Below are 14,797 nucleotides of genomic sequence, written 5' to 3'. Positions count from 1 at the left end.
CTGATTGATTGTCCAAGTATTTGTATGGGAGACTGAGTGTGTGTGTGGCTGGCTGGGAGGTGTGTGACTCTGTGCAGATCAATGTGTACTTGTATCAATGATTGTATAACAAGGTAAGTATGTGTTAGTATATGTTTGAAAATGTAAGGTGCTCTATGTTTAACTGTATAGACAAGAAAATGGAAGTGTCATTGATTCTTTACAGGACTGACTAGGTGTGTGAGTAACTCCATGGATGAGTGGCAGACTGTGAGTGTCTGTATAGGTGTATGAGTGCATATGATAGTGTTGTAAAGATGAGTGATTGTATGTATGAATGATAGTATGGGTGAATGAGTGAAGGTGTGTGTAGACGTAGGAATCAGTGAGTGCGTATGTAGTAACTAGTATTGGTGTGTCAATGGTTTCAAAAATTATATTCTGTATTTAACACTGGGTGAAACAGAGGTTATATTAAAATGTGAGGAGATGCATTGTATTGTCACATGAATGATATCATCAGTGATGTGGTCATTGATGTCAAATGAGATGTCATCAGTGATGTCATCAGTGATGTCATTTGAGATGTCATCAGTGATGTCATCAGTGATGTCACTGACCATGTCATGAATGATGTAATATGTGACATCATCAGCAGTGGATTGCAGGTGCGCGATATATAGTTAGTGCAACTAACTATATATGGAATTTCAATGGTTTTGTGTGAGTAAAATAAGGTTTTTTAAATGCTAATTCCTAACTATATATGGTCTATAACCTATGGTTTTTTCAGTGAATATATATATATATATATATATATATGTATATATATGTATATAAGCCCTACATGGCCCTTGCCCCTCCTATCTTAAGCACAGATTTGCTTTTTACCAGCCGACCCGCCAGCTGCGATCTGCCTCCCTCAGACATGTGGTTATTCCCAGATTCAAGAAAGTTCGACTGGGGGGGCAGTCTCTGACGGTTCGTGCAGCTCAGCTGTGGAACAACCTACCTGAGGCCTTAAGACACTCATCAAATCTTGCTAGCTTTAAAAAATTGCTAAAAACTCACTTATTTATGCAGACTATGTAAGCTTTCCCTTGCTCTAGCTGACACCATGACCTTTTCATCGCGCCAGGACAGTTTCGACTAACAGCGCGCGCTATAAATAAACATATAACATAACATATATATATGTGTGTGAGAGAGAATTTTTATAGTTAAGCACCTGTAGGACTATGGAATTACTAACCTGCAGACTTGCAAAAAAAAAATCCCTTTTAAAGGTAACATATGGCAACAGCTTAAGCAGGTCATACTCAGTGTGCCAGTAGAGTAGCTCCATAGATTGCCTTTGCTAGACTTTTAGCACTGTACGTACCTATAGGGGCTCAGAAGAACTGCCTTGAATATTATGAGAAAAAAGGTAATCGCTGAGTTAGACTGGGACATAGTTAGAGCAACATTATGGATATTACCTTTGCAGGAGCATTTAAAAAAAATCAAAACCTCAAATAAGAATAACTAACATCAAATACCCATAACTTTATAACTGCTGACCCTTCACCCTTACATGGTGATTGTAGTGTTATAACAAACTTTTTGTACTAGCCTCCTCCATTCCACAATAATTCCTATCAATAATTTTGCTATCATGCACAGAATCTGTTTTATGACCACTTAGGATTTGGTTTAATGATCCTCTGTAAATAAGAAACTCATAACAAATATTTATACAATTAATCTAACCGCAAATCGTTTACATAGTCAGCGATTGGCCAAGATCCAGCTCGATGATAAACACCTCTGTGAAGTGCCACTATGATGGCTTAATTTACGGATGCATGCCATGATGAACATAAGCATCACTTCTTCTGCGTCAGGGCTTGGGTGGTAAATGCCGTGCACTGCAAGCATTAACCCTGAGAGTCACAGCTCTCATTCCGATTCTTTCACTTATTCCGCGTCAGGGCTTTGGTCGTAAAAGTTGTGCAATGCAAGGATAACCCTGAGAGTCACAGCTCACATTCTGCTACTTTTACTTCTTCCGTGTCAGGACTTGGGTGGTAAATGTCGTGCACTGCAAGCAGTAACGGGGAGAGTCGCAGCTCCCATTCTGCTCCTCTCACTTCTTCTGCATCGGGGTTTGGGTGGTAATTGTCGTGCACTGCAAGAATTAACCCTGAGAGTAACAGATCCCATTCTGTTCCTTTCACTTCTTCCGCATCAGGGCTTGGGTGGTAAATGTCCTGCACTGCAAGCATTAACCCTGAGAGTAACAGCTCACATTCTGCTCCTTTCCCTTCTTCCGGGTCAGGGCTTGGGTGGTAAATGTTATACACTGCAAGAATTAACCCTGAGAGCTACCGCTCACATTCAGCTCCTTTCACTTCTCTGCTTCTGAACACTGTTTTCTGACCACTGTCACTGATTCATCACTGTTGTATGAAACGACCAAACACCACAATCAGCTGTGAATATTCAGAGGTGTGCTTATTAAATTAGTTCTTCCTGCAGGGACTCAGTCAGAGTGTGTTTAGTGTATAGGTTTTAGCACTAATCCTTCCAGTTACCTGAAAATACCCTTCTTAGCCAAAGCATTGTTCCCAGTGCTGCTTTTACAGGTAGCATGAACAGGAACCATTGGATGTTTTTCTTTTTAACTCTACTTCATCAAATAATTGCTCTTAAATGTTTTTTCCCCTGTGTGTGTTTGCTGATGGCTTTGTAGGTTTAATAATAGCCTAAAACTACTTCCATATTCACTGTTCTTGTATGTTTTTTCCCTTGTGATTTTTTTGCTGATGTCTTCGGAGATTTGATACTTGACTAAAGCTCTTCCCACATTCATTACACTTGAATGGTTTTTCCCCTGTGTGTGTTCGTTGATGAGCCATGAGATTTGAGGAATCACTAAATCTACTTCCACATTTACTGCAATGGTATGGTTTTTCCCCAGTGTGTATTCGCTGATGTTTTTGGAGGTCTGCTAACCGACTGAAGCTCTTCACACATTCACCGCAATGGTATGGTTTCTCCCCTGTGTGGGTTCGCTGATGTCTTCGGAGGACTGCTAACTGACTGAAGCTCTTCACACATTCATTGCAATGGTATGGCTTTTCCCCTGTGTGCGTTCGCAGATGTGTTTGGAGGTGTGAAAACCGACTGAAGCTTTTCACACATTCACTGCAATGGTATGGTTTTTCCCCTGTGTGTGTTCGCTGATGTCTTCGGAGGTCTGCTAACTGACTGAAGCTCTTCACACATTCATTGCAATGGTATGGCTTTTCCCCTGTGTGTATTCGCTGATGTCTTCGGAGGTCTGCTAACTGCCTGAATCTCTTCATACATTCATTGCAATGGTATGGCTTTTCCCCTGTGTGTGTTCGCTGATGTGTTTGGAGGAGTGATAACCGACTGAAGCTCTTCACACATTCACCACAATGGTATGGTTTTTCCCCTGTGTGTGTTCGCTGATGTGTTTGGAGGTCTGTTAACCGACTGAAGCTCTTCACACATTCACTGCAATGGTATGGTTTTTCCCCTGTGTGTGTTCGCTGATGTGTTTGGAGGAGTGATAACCGACTGAAGCTCTTCACACATTCACCACAATGGTATGGTTTTTCGCCTGTGTGTGTTCGCTGATGTCTTCGGAGGTCTGTTAACCAACTGAAGCTCTTCACACATTCACTGCAATGGTATGGTTTTTCCCTTGTGTGTGTCCGCTGATGTGTTTGGAGGAGTGATAACCGACTGAAGCTCTTCACACATTCACTGCAATGGTATGGTTTTTCCCCTGTGTGTGTTCGCTGATGTCTTCGGAGGTCTGTTAACCGACGGAATCGCTTCACACATTCACTGCAATCGTATGGTTTTTCCCCTGTATGTGTTTTCTGATGTATTTGGAGATTTGATAATTGACTGAAGCTATTTACACATTCAGTGCATTGGTATGGCTTTTCCCCTGTGTGTGTTTGCTGATGTCTATGTAGGATTGATGATTGACTAAAGCTCTTCACACATTCAGTGCAATGGTATGGTTTTTCCCCTGTGTGTGTTCTCTGATGATCTTTTAGGATTATTAACTGATTAAAGTTCTTCACACATTCAGTGCAATTGCACAATTTTTCTCCTGTGTGTGTTTGCTGATGGTGCTTTAGTAGTGATGACAAACTAAAGCTCTCGCTGCATGTGTATGATTCTTTTTTCTTGCTTAGTGTTTTTGGGATGGATATATATTTGTCTACATCACATGACCGTGTTTCCTGAAGGGCCAACATGGTTGATAAGCTACTTGTGTTATTCTCACATTCCCTGTATGTCTGTGGTGTTTTGGATGCTTGATTTCTGATTGAACAATAAAATACAAGACTCACTAAATACCTATCACATTCATAGTAAAAGTAAGGCGCCTTTCTGGGTGATTGCGTCCTTACATTGGATGACGGCTTTGCGTGCTTGTGGGTAAAGATTTGTCTTCCTTCTGGTCGGTGCAAATTGGGACAATACTCTGTGCTTTAGAGAGCAGAACCCCTCTTTTCTTTAGCCTTCAGTTCTTTGGTTCCACTTCGTTGTGCTTCTCCCTGGTTCCTGTGCTTTGGCTAGAAAGAGTTAACAATACACTGAGAGCACTGTAATGCAACTTGTAATGTTTACAGCTACTCCGAAGAGTGTCCCTGGGCCGAGAACAGGTCTGAAGAGAAAGTAAATCTGGTTGTTTCAAACATGGACAAATAGCCAGGTTTTCAATCTTTTTTTAAACATTGTCATGCTACTAACAGCGCAAAGCTCAAGAGGGAGTTTTTCCAAGCTATGGATTCCAAATAGACACAAGACCTTCCTCCAACTTTCATACCGACCTCATGTTCGAAACAGGTGTTGGACGCTTGCTTATACAGCAGGTGGTTTGTCAGTGTTGTTGCCTTAATTCTGTCGAGGGCATTTCTTCTTCTTGTGGTGTGGAAGAGTAGAGCTCAAACTTGTATTCACTGAATTGCCTTTGACTGTTTCTTCCTGGATCTGTCCTCTGTCTCTGATTTCACTGATATTTTCTGAGCTCCTTATTTTTGACTATTTTTGATGATTTGCTGTGTTATCTTCATTATTCATAATCAATCCGGGCATTTAGGCTTATTTTCTGTTGGATGTAAAGAAATTAAAAATTACTAAATGCAAATGTAATGGAATGTGAATACACAATATTCTGGGTGTAGAAGAAAGACATCTCTGCTTTACCATATCTGAAACTTAACAAGGAATATTTCACCATACATGGATATTTCACTGAAAGTTCTGTTGAGCAGGTCACAGCTTATTTACTCATAAAAAGCCAGTGATTTACCATTGTTCACAGAGTAACTTACTAAAGAAAGGGAAGCCACTGAGCCCTCACATGCTACAAATACAGTTTTAGCTAGATACACATGGAGATTTAGCTAGATACTCATTTAAACAAGAACAGATTGTGAAAAAGAGAGGAAGCACAAAGCATTGCAGTTAGGTCAATTTCATGAAGTATCTACCAAAGGGTCCTCAGGACTGTCTTACTCGTGGTGGCGGTCTGACTGACACCACGCTGGGGGTCTGACTGCCATAATATGAGTGTGGTGGTGGAACCGCAACGAGACCTCCACCTCCACCTGAATCAAGTATCCTGCATCCGCGGTGGTCTGCAAATGGCCTGAATATACGTGCGGTACATATGCTGGCCCTGCTGAGCCTATTACAATCTGCATATCCACTGCCCGTTTCATGGTGGGGACACCACCTTGAAAAGGGCAGTAGACATGCAGGTAAAGGGGCCCTAGCAGGGCCTCCTGACAAGTCTGAGCCTAGGGTTGCATGCGGGGTGCACATGTTGTACCTCTCTGGAACTGCACCCTCGTTCCTGCATGGTGTGGCAGGCAAAACATGGTGCATGCCATACAGTGCAGGAACGTGCTGCAGGCACTCTCAGGGCGGTGGTATGCTGTTTAGGATCTCCTATGGACCTAACACAGCCGCTGCCATGAGACTGCAGCTGCACCACCCTCCCTGGATTAATGTCATAATCCGGCGGGCGGGCTCAACAAGGGCTTGGCGATCTTCCTGGGAACACCATGGAGGTGGTCCCATTGGAACACCGCCAAACTCGTAATAAGGTCTTAAGTCACCTTCAACACTTTCCACAGCCCTCCTGGTTCAAGCATTTCTGGATCCTTCTAACTTGGAAAACTGAAGCATTATCCTGAGATGAGGTGGATTTTCTATCGGCATAATATATATCAATCGCCCTTAAACTAGTGTCTGATTCTGAACTGATTGACAACTTAAACAAGCATTGGCATAGCCAATAGGTCTCGCCCACGGCACCTATTAAGTGTTTAGCCATGCAGGAGAATAGGGTTTGGGGGAGTGGGTGGGTTTGCTTAGACTGGGCACTAATCTTTGAAGCTACTGTATGTGGAGTTGTTCTTTGCAACACAAATCAACTACAAACAGAACCAAGCATATCCACACACACGTATAAGCATACACACTCATGCAAGTAGGCAGTGAAGAGGGAGCATGCGGGCACCTGATCTGCCAACCAGAGTCTGTCCCCAGCTCCTTGTGCTGCCCAAGCAGAGCCCCCCGCACACTGCACCAGATGCCTTAGGCACGTCTCTTTTATTATCCGGAGTGACTAAATCGATGATATCATGGCTACTGTGACAGTAAGCACTGTGGCACTGTTAATTGTAATGTTACTGATGCTAAATAATAAATAACGTTTTTTTTAAAAGCACGTCTCTTTAAACAAAAAAACAAACCAAAAAAGTTACAAAAAGAAAAATATTTTTAAAAAGGTGCCAACTTGGTAGACAATGTAGGTCCTCAGGCAGTGTGTCTTTTTGCCGGGTTTAACATAATTCCAGCTGCGTCCAAAGGTTTGAGGGTGAAGGGCAGGGGGGTGCTGGACATGGCAATCTGGACTTTAGTGAGGGGTGGGGGTTGATGTGATGAGAAAGACAAGAATTGGCAAGATTTTGTTCCAGCTCGACATTTTAAAAAAAAATTAAATGTCGCAAATTGCTAAACTGGCAACCAGTGTCCATGGCGGGGAGAGATCGCCATGCTAGGCATATATTGGCTTTTACAGCAACAGTGAAAATCTCGTGCTGAAACAAAGAGGCCCGGTCTCGATCAAGGGAAGAAAGAGAGAGATGGGTCCTGCAGAAGAGTTGGCGATTTTTGACATCTTTTTTCCCAGTCCTTCCCCTCCCCCCTCCTGCTCCTCACCGGATCCGTTACCCCAACACTGATGCCCCTCGTGTATTGGCTTAGCAGACAAGCATTGGCAAAGCCAATAGGTCCCGCCTTTTGGCTTTGCCAATGCTTTTTGCTGACTCTGTTTAGCCTTTTAACAAACAGTGGTGTGCCGTGGGGGGAAAGGGTGGGGTAGCACCTCACGGGCCACCGCAAGTGGGTGGAAACAAAAACAAAAGGACAATGCGAGGAGGGTGTAGTGTAGTTCCTATATTCCCAATAGGCTCTGCGCATTGGAATAATATAAACAGCAGTGTAGACGTAGGACTGAGGTCGACTAGGTCTCTACTGACTATATTAGACTTAAGGTTTGCCAGCTAGCTCAGAGGTCACTAGAAACTTTCTCGAATAAACGAGGAGGAGTTTAACCTCCCTGGATAGACAAGAAGGGATTAGCTTCTGACAACCATAAAACATGACAACTTTGCTCTCCTAGAATAAGAGTGTATCTCTAGAGTTGTGTGAAAACAATAGACAGCTATTTCACTCAGTCAAATGTGCGTACTTAGTTTCACCAGATTGCAGAGAAAAGAGAGACGGGCGTTTTCAATAAAAGGTGTTATTTATTGAGCAGTCTTCTTCCTCATGCAAGAGAAATGAATTGCCACAATTACAATACTCATAGTAAAGTAAAGTGCGTACAGTAAAAGGAGGATTATAAAATAATACTGGAAAAAAGCATTGATATGGTTTCTTAGCCATATGATACTTTAAAATGGATAAAATATATACATACATATATACATTGACTAATCGTACTCAACTGGTGCTTCTAAATACGCCTGCCCCGGTGTACCTGACCTAAGCCTAATACGTGGGAAGGAGTAAGTAAGTAGCAGTTTAAGTTAAGTTTGTTTTGCCAAGAATCTGACTCAAGAATTCTCTTTTAAGGGTTTAGTCAGCTCCGTACCTGGGTAAATAGAAAGCAGGAGGTCTTGTATCTCTCTCTCAGGACTCGATATCCCAGTAACCCGCGAAGGTATCTGGAAACACCGGAGCTGGATTTCTCGGCAGGAGAAAAGACAGCGTCTCTCTCAGTGCGTCAAAGAGGAGGGGCAGCGTCCGTGGGCTCTCGCATCAGCTGGGCTCTCGGGCAAGTAGATAGCTGCTCTGCTCCAAAACCACCACTGTGTCTTTGCTTAAGGCAACGCTGGTATATTTATACCTGAAAGGTGCCGGGTTTGACGTAAGGTTGGACATAAGACGTCAATAAAGATGTCACTAAGAACTGGCCGTTCTTACAGTGCTTTACAGGAGTTCTAGGACGAAATCAAAACAAAAGCAAGGGGGATTTCCCAGGTTGCTGGAGGTTTGGTTTTGTTTAGAGACCTCGTTGTGCTTTCTAGGGGGCCGGGGAAGTAGCCTTGCTCAATGTGACAGCATGTGCTACGACTGAATTATGGATATGATTACTATGCCGTTGTATGGATATTATTGATTATAACCGGACAAGGGCATAACATAGAAATATCGATTCAGGTTCCTTGATAAAAAACACTACAAGGGCAGGAGCATGTTTAACACAGACAAAGGAGGGGGGCGGGAGCAAAGGTTATGCGAACAGCAGGGGGCGGTGGGAGCCTGGTGAACATGGACAATGGAAGGGGGAGGGGTGTTACCTCTTGGGTTGCCGCAAGTGGGTAGGGGGAGGGACAAAGGGAATGCGGATAACGGGAGCATTGTGAACATGGACAATGGGTGGGAGGCGGGAGCAAAGCAACAGGAAAGTAAACGAGCATGGCCGGTAAAGTGTGTTTAATTAGTAACCTGATCCATGACGAGGAATGCAGCTGCCACCCAGCGCTCCAGTGCTCGCTCCCGAGAGCAAAAAATCGCCGGAGTGATCCTTTGGAGAATAGGTTGGACATGCACCTGCCTTTGGCCATTTAGGTGCTTTCGTTATTGAAAGACACACGCAAAGGCCAATCCAATGTGTGGGAGGAGTCAGACCCACACGGAGAAGTTTAGAGTGCTCACAAGAAGCCTCCCATAGTGCAGCACAAAGAGCACTGCACAAGGCTCGACATAAAAAGTAAGACTTTAGTTCTTCCTACAGTATTTCAAGTTAAGATCCTGTTGTAGTTCAATCAGCAGCTCCTTCCACGATTTTCGGTAAAATAGAATGAGGGATTTATTGCAATTGCCTGTCTTTATATTGTGCACACTGATAAAGCAAACAAATATGAATTCACGAAATGTATTATTCAACTATATCAGTCATTTATTCCTTTTAGAGAATCCATCACAACCAATAATTTAACTGCAACAAAAGCAATGCAAGCACCATCCAAGCTAAGAGGCGATTGTAGCACCGTTGTGAGTGGATGAATGTCTTTTTCAAATCACTACACGCGCCGCCGCTACCCTTGGCCCGGATTGCACCTGTTGTGTGAAAGCACTGGATAATGCTTGCGCGATACAGTATCTTGCAGGGACTGAAGAATGCATGGCTCAGCAGTCTGTCTGCAAAAACCCTGAAGATGCATGCATGATTCAGCAATCAGAGCACAAATATATCTGAAGGATGCATGGCTCAGCAGTCTGTCTGCAACAACCCTAAAGAGGCATTCATGACTCAGCAATCAGAGCACAAATAGATCTAAAGAATGCATTGCTCAGCGGTATGACAGCAAAAACCCTTAAGAGGCATGCATGACCCTGTAATCAGAGCACAAATAGATCTGAAGAATGCATGGCTCAGCAGTATGTCTGCAAAAACCCTTAAGAGGCATGCATGATTCAGCAATCAGAGCACAAATATATCTGAAGAATGCATGGCTCAGCAGTCTGGCTGCAACAACCCTAAAGAGGCATGCATGACACAGCAATCAGATAACAGATATATCTGAAGGATGCATGGCTCAGCAGTCTGTCTGCAAAAACCCCTAAGAGGCATTCATGACTCAGCAATCAGAGCACAAAAGATCTGAAGAATGCATTGCTCAGCAGTGTGTCTGCAAAACCCCTTAAGAGGCATGCATGACAGCAATCGGAGCACAAATATATCTGAAGAATGCATGGCTCAGCAGTCTGTTTGCAAAAACCCTTAAAAGGCATTCATGACTCAGCAATCAGAGCACAAATAGATCTGAAGAATGCATTGCTCAGCAGTATGTCTGCAAAAACCCTTAAGAGGCGTGCATGACCCTGCAATCAGAGCACAAATAGATCTGAAGAATGCATGGGTCTGCAGTATGTCTGCAAAAACCCTCAAGAGGCATGCATGACTGCAATCAGAGCACAGATAGATCTGAAGAATGCATGGCTCAGCAGCCTGTCTGCAACAATCCTTAAGAGGCATGCATGATTCAGCAATCAGAGCACAAATATATCTGAAGGATGCATGGCTCAGCATTCTGTCTGCAAAAACCCTAAAGAGGCATGCATGACCCTGCAATCAGAGCACAAATAGATCTGAAGAATGCATGGCTCAGCAGTCTGTCTGCAAAAACCCTAAAAAGGCATGCATGACTCAGCAATCAGAGCACACATATATCTGAAGGATGCATGGCTCAGCAGCCTGTCTGCAAAAACCCTTAAGAGGCATGCATGACTCAGCAATCAGAGCACACATATATCTGAAGGATGGATGGCTCAGCAGACTGTCTGCAACAACCCTTAAGACGCATGCATGACTCAGCAATCAGAGCACAAATAGATCTGAAGAATGCATGGCTCAGCAGTCTGTCTGCAAAAACCCTAAAAAGGCATGCATGACTCAGCAATCAGAGCACAAATATATCTGAAGGATGCATGGCTCAGCAGACTGCCTGCAACAACCCTTAAGAGGCATGCATGACTCAGCAATCAGAGCACAAATATATCTGAACAATGCACGGCTCAGCAGTCTGTCTGAAAAAACCCTTAAGAGGAATGCAAGACTCAGCAATCAGAGCAGAAATAAATCTGAAGAATGCATGGCTCAGCAGTGTGCACTATCACACTGTTGCGACGCATGCAGGCAGGAGGACTCTAGCATCACAAATATACTCTATGTAGGAAGAATAAGAGGCGATTTCTGTCCGTGCATGCACACACTTATGCTGGGCAAAGGACGTGCACGGCTTGTCTGTGTGCACACAACTGCGCTGTAGAGGATACAAACATAGCAAGCATAGCTCAACAGTCTTGTGCACAACTGCACTGTACTGGATCCATGCAAGATGTACGTGGGGGTGTGGTTTGTGTGTGTGTGACTATCACATGGGTTGAAAGCAGGATGGCGCAACAGTGTGCACAATTGTACTGTGTTGTAGTATGCACAACTGACCTGTACAGCAAACCAGGTAAGAGTTAACAGTGTGCAGAACTGCACCATACAGAAGCATGTAAGGTGTAACTGTTTCTACAGCAGTCTATATAAAGCATGTATGGTACTAAAGTGTGTGTAAAATTGTACTGTGTAAAAAGAAAGCATGGCTCAGCAGTATGCAAAAATTATTTTCACACTAAGCATTTAAGACCTAACACTATGCACAACTGCACCTTACACGAAGCTTGCAAGGCAAGAGAGATTGCTGCATGGTTGGCTATAGGATGCATTGAGGGCACAGCTCAGCAGTGTGCACAACTGCACAGTATCATAAGAATACCTGGTTAAGAAAGGCGCAGCACAGGGTGTGCACAATTGTGCCATATAGAAATTATTTGTGGCTCATCAGTGTGGGCACAACTGAAATGAAGATGAAGCACGCGTGGTTCAGCAGTGTGCACAACTACCCAATATACGAAGCATGTTTGGCTAAGCAGTGATTGCCCCATTACAGTGCGTAGAAGTATGCAAGTTCAGCCGTGAGCGTCTGACTGGAAGCATGCAATGCTCAGCAGAGGGGTTACAATAGTGGTGTTTAGGGATGCATGGCTCGCCATGGTGCTAAATTGCACTCAAGGAACCATGTATTGCTCAGAAGTGTGTACTACAGCAAAGTACAGTGAGCATGCAAGGTACTGCAGTGTGCACAAGGGTACAGTAAATGAAATGAGCTTGACTTTTAAAACAAATAATCAAACAAATATTGAGAGAACACACGGTTTAGTAATGCATGCATGATTAAGTAGCTACTGCTAGTTATAGCAGAAATGTCACAGCCAACCGTGTGTGACTACCCAGATCATATATGCATAGGAAACATGCACTGCTCAGTACTTTTTTTCGTTCCTGTGTGTCTCAGCACAAAGATTGGGTGTGGGATGCTAACCTCTGTGTTTGTAGGTTGTGCATGCACCGCTACGTGGCCCACGTTGTCAGTTTGGTTGCTAGAAAGCGTACACTGCGCTCCTGTCAGTTCGCTGACCCTGTCCACGCAGGGATTTACTTTGCACTCGGACAGCGGATCTAACAGAGCAGAGAAGTCACTGCAAGCCCAAGTGCCCTGTTTATGCTCTGCCACAAGCACATGCAGACCCGGATGCAAAGTGCAACAATTACCTGGGGGCTCCCATGAAGCTCAGCATGTAGAGGGGGCCCAGGGGCTGAAGCATGGCTGAAGCATGGCTGAAGCGGGGCTGTCTGCTGATCAAGGAGGAGAGCTCTGCAAGGTGCTGCCGTGAGACGATCATGCTGCTAAATCTTTTTCTTTTTAATTACTTAAAAACGAATCAATGGATTTGCATCAAATTACAAAAAGAGATATTTCTGGACCAAGCTCTAGCTTGCTGCCAAATTTGGAGTAATTCTGTTCAGTGGTCCGGCCTGTAGTCATGTCTAAAAACCCCTATGGGAAATTGCATGGGGAAAAGGCATTTTGGGACCAACCTTTTTCTCGACCTCTACCAGCGAATGACCTCAAAGCTCTCCAGACAGTAGCTGAATTGAATGGTAAACTAGCTTTAAAACTTATGTAGACTCATCAAATGGGGCCAAAGTTATTAGCAAAACAAAAAAAGGTCCTAACTATAACTACCTACTGGTGACAGCTAGTGTTATTTGTGTGTATATATATATATATATATATATATATATATATATATATATTGCCGCTCCGATATCCTTTAACTCCAAAAGAAATCCGGCACTCACAGGAGAAGTTTCTAGGTTTGTTTAATGACAGCAAACAAACACTAAGCAGACAAACGCGTTTCGGTTTCCTTCGTCAGTGTCTACTACTGACACGAAGGAGGCAGGTTTAAAAACAATTCGTCATTTCAAGCATGTTCATAGAAAGGAGACTTAAGTAAAACCCTGTGAGCAAAGTTATACCATTGTCTATTACATTCTGATACTATTGTAAAGACGACATATAGTAATTTTATACATTTTAAATTACAATTCGCTTATTTACATTTATAACGATTGATTCGAAGACCTAATTAATCACATGATTAATGTGCCTTTTATTTCATTACTACGTCGTTTTTATAGGTGTGTTATAAAGCCGTGGATCGGCATTTCTCACAGGGTTATTCCAAATTATCACATTGTCAGGCAAAACTCTCCTCCTCTTACTTTCCTAAGTGAGATGATAATTCTTCATTTTTATTAAGACCTGTCGGGGCCTTGGTTTGTAGATCGATTATATAACGGGACTCCAACCGTCTTAGTCTCCGTAGTCTATCCCCACCCCTTGGGTCCACAGGTACACAGTCTAGTGCAAAATACTGTAGTAATTCTCTTTTACTTTTGTGTCTAATAGCAAAGTGTTTCGCTACGGGATAATTGAAATCCTTATTTACAATAGCTCGTTGGTGCTCAAGTATTCTGAGTTTCACATTTTTGACTGTACTGCCTATATATTTCAGTCCACATGGACATATTAGGCAGTACACAGCATGGGTGGTTTGACATGTGAGAAATTTTGAAATTCTTTTCTTATCATTCACCCCTGGTATCTCATATGTGGTTACTTTTCTGCTGTTCTCACATGCCTTACACTTCCCGCAGGGGAAGAAGCCTGGCATATCTCTTATTCTCCCTGTTGTGTCTATCTTGTCGCGCAAATGGCTGTGTACAATTTTGTCCTTTATTGATCTCCCTTTCCTGAAGGTAATTAGGGGTGAGATTGGGATATCCTTCCCTATGATTTGGTCAGTTTTAAGGATATGCCAGCTTCTCTTAAGTATTTTTCTCAGGTGGTTTGAGTCTTCTGAGAAGGTAGTAATCAGCCTGAATTTCCCTCCATGTTTGTCTTGATCCCTTTCTCTTTCTTTCAGTAGCTCTTCTCGAGGAATTCTCTCTACCTTTTTAAAGGTTTTTTCTAAGAGATTTTCGTTATATCCTCTAGATTTAAATCTACTTATGCTGTCTTGGGCTGCTTTTACTTAAGTCTCCTTTCTATGAACATGCTTGAAATGACGAATTGTTTTTAAACCTGCCTCCTTCGTGTCAGTAGTAGACACTGACGAAGGAAACCGAAACGCGTTTGTCTGCTTAGTGTTTGTTTGCTGTCATTAAACAAACCTAGAAACTTCTCCTGTGAGTGCCGGATTTCTTTTGGACACAGGCACCCGCCCACGAGTGCCCCGGTTCCTTGACGCAACAGAGCGGCATATATATATATATATATATGTATATTTTGCCATTAAACATCTTTAA

At 43.1% G+C, this 14,797-nt stretch overlaps 1 protein-coding gene across 1 annotated transcript in view; it reads right to left on the bottom strand.

Moving 5' to 3' along the window:
* Positions 1 to 1,643: 1,643 nt before the first annotated feature.
* LOC144806300 (uncharacterized) overlaps positions 1,644 to 14,797 on the bottom strand; it is a 64,722-nt gene continuing 51,568 nt past the window's right edge. Inside the window, exon 2 of the mRNA XM_078672692.1 lies at positions 1,644 to 5,116. Within this exon, the coding sequence (XP_078528818.1) occupies positions 2,742 to 4,259 (1,518 nt within the window). The 5' untranslated portion in view covers positions 4,260 to 5,116 and the 3' untranslated portion in view covers positions 1,644 to 2,741. The remainder of the gene's footprint in view (positions 5,117 to 14,797) is intronic.

Source organism: Lissotriton helveticus, assembly GCF_964261635.1.
Source record: "Lissotriton helveticus chromosome 1_1 unlocalized genomic scaffold, aLisHel1.1 SUPER_1_unloc_6, whole genome shotgun sequence".
NCBI lineage: Eukaryota > Metazoa > Chordata > Amphibia > Caudata > Salamandridae > Lissotriton > Lissotriton helveticus.
This window is presented reverse-complemented; position numbering and strand designations above follow the sequence as displayed.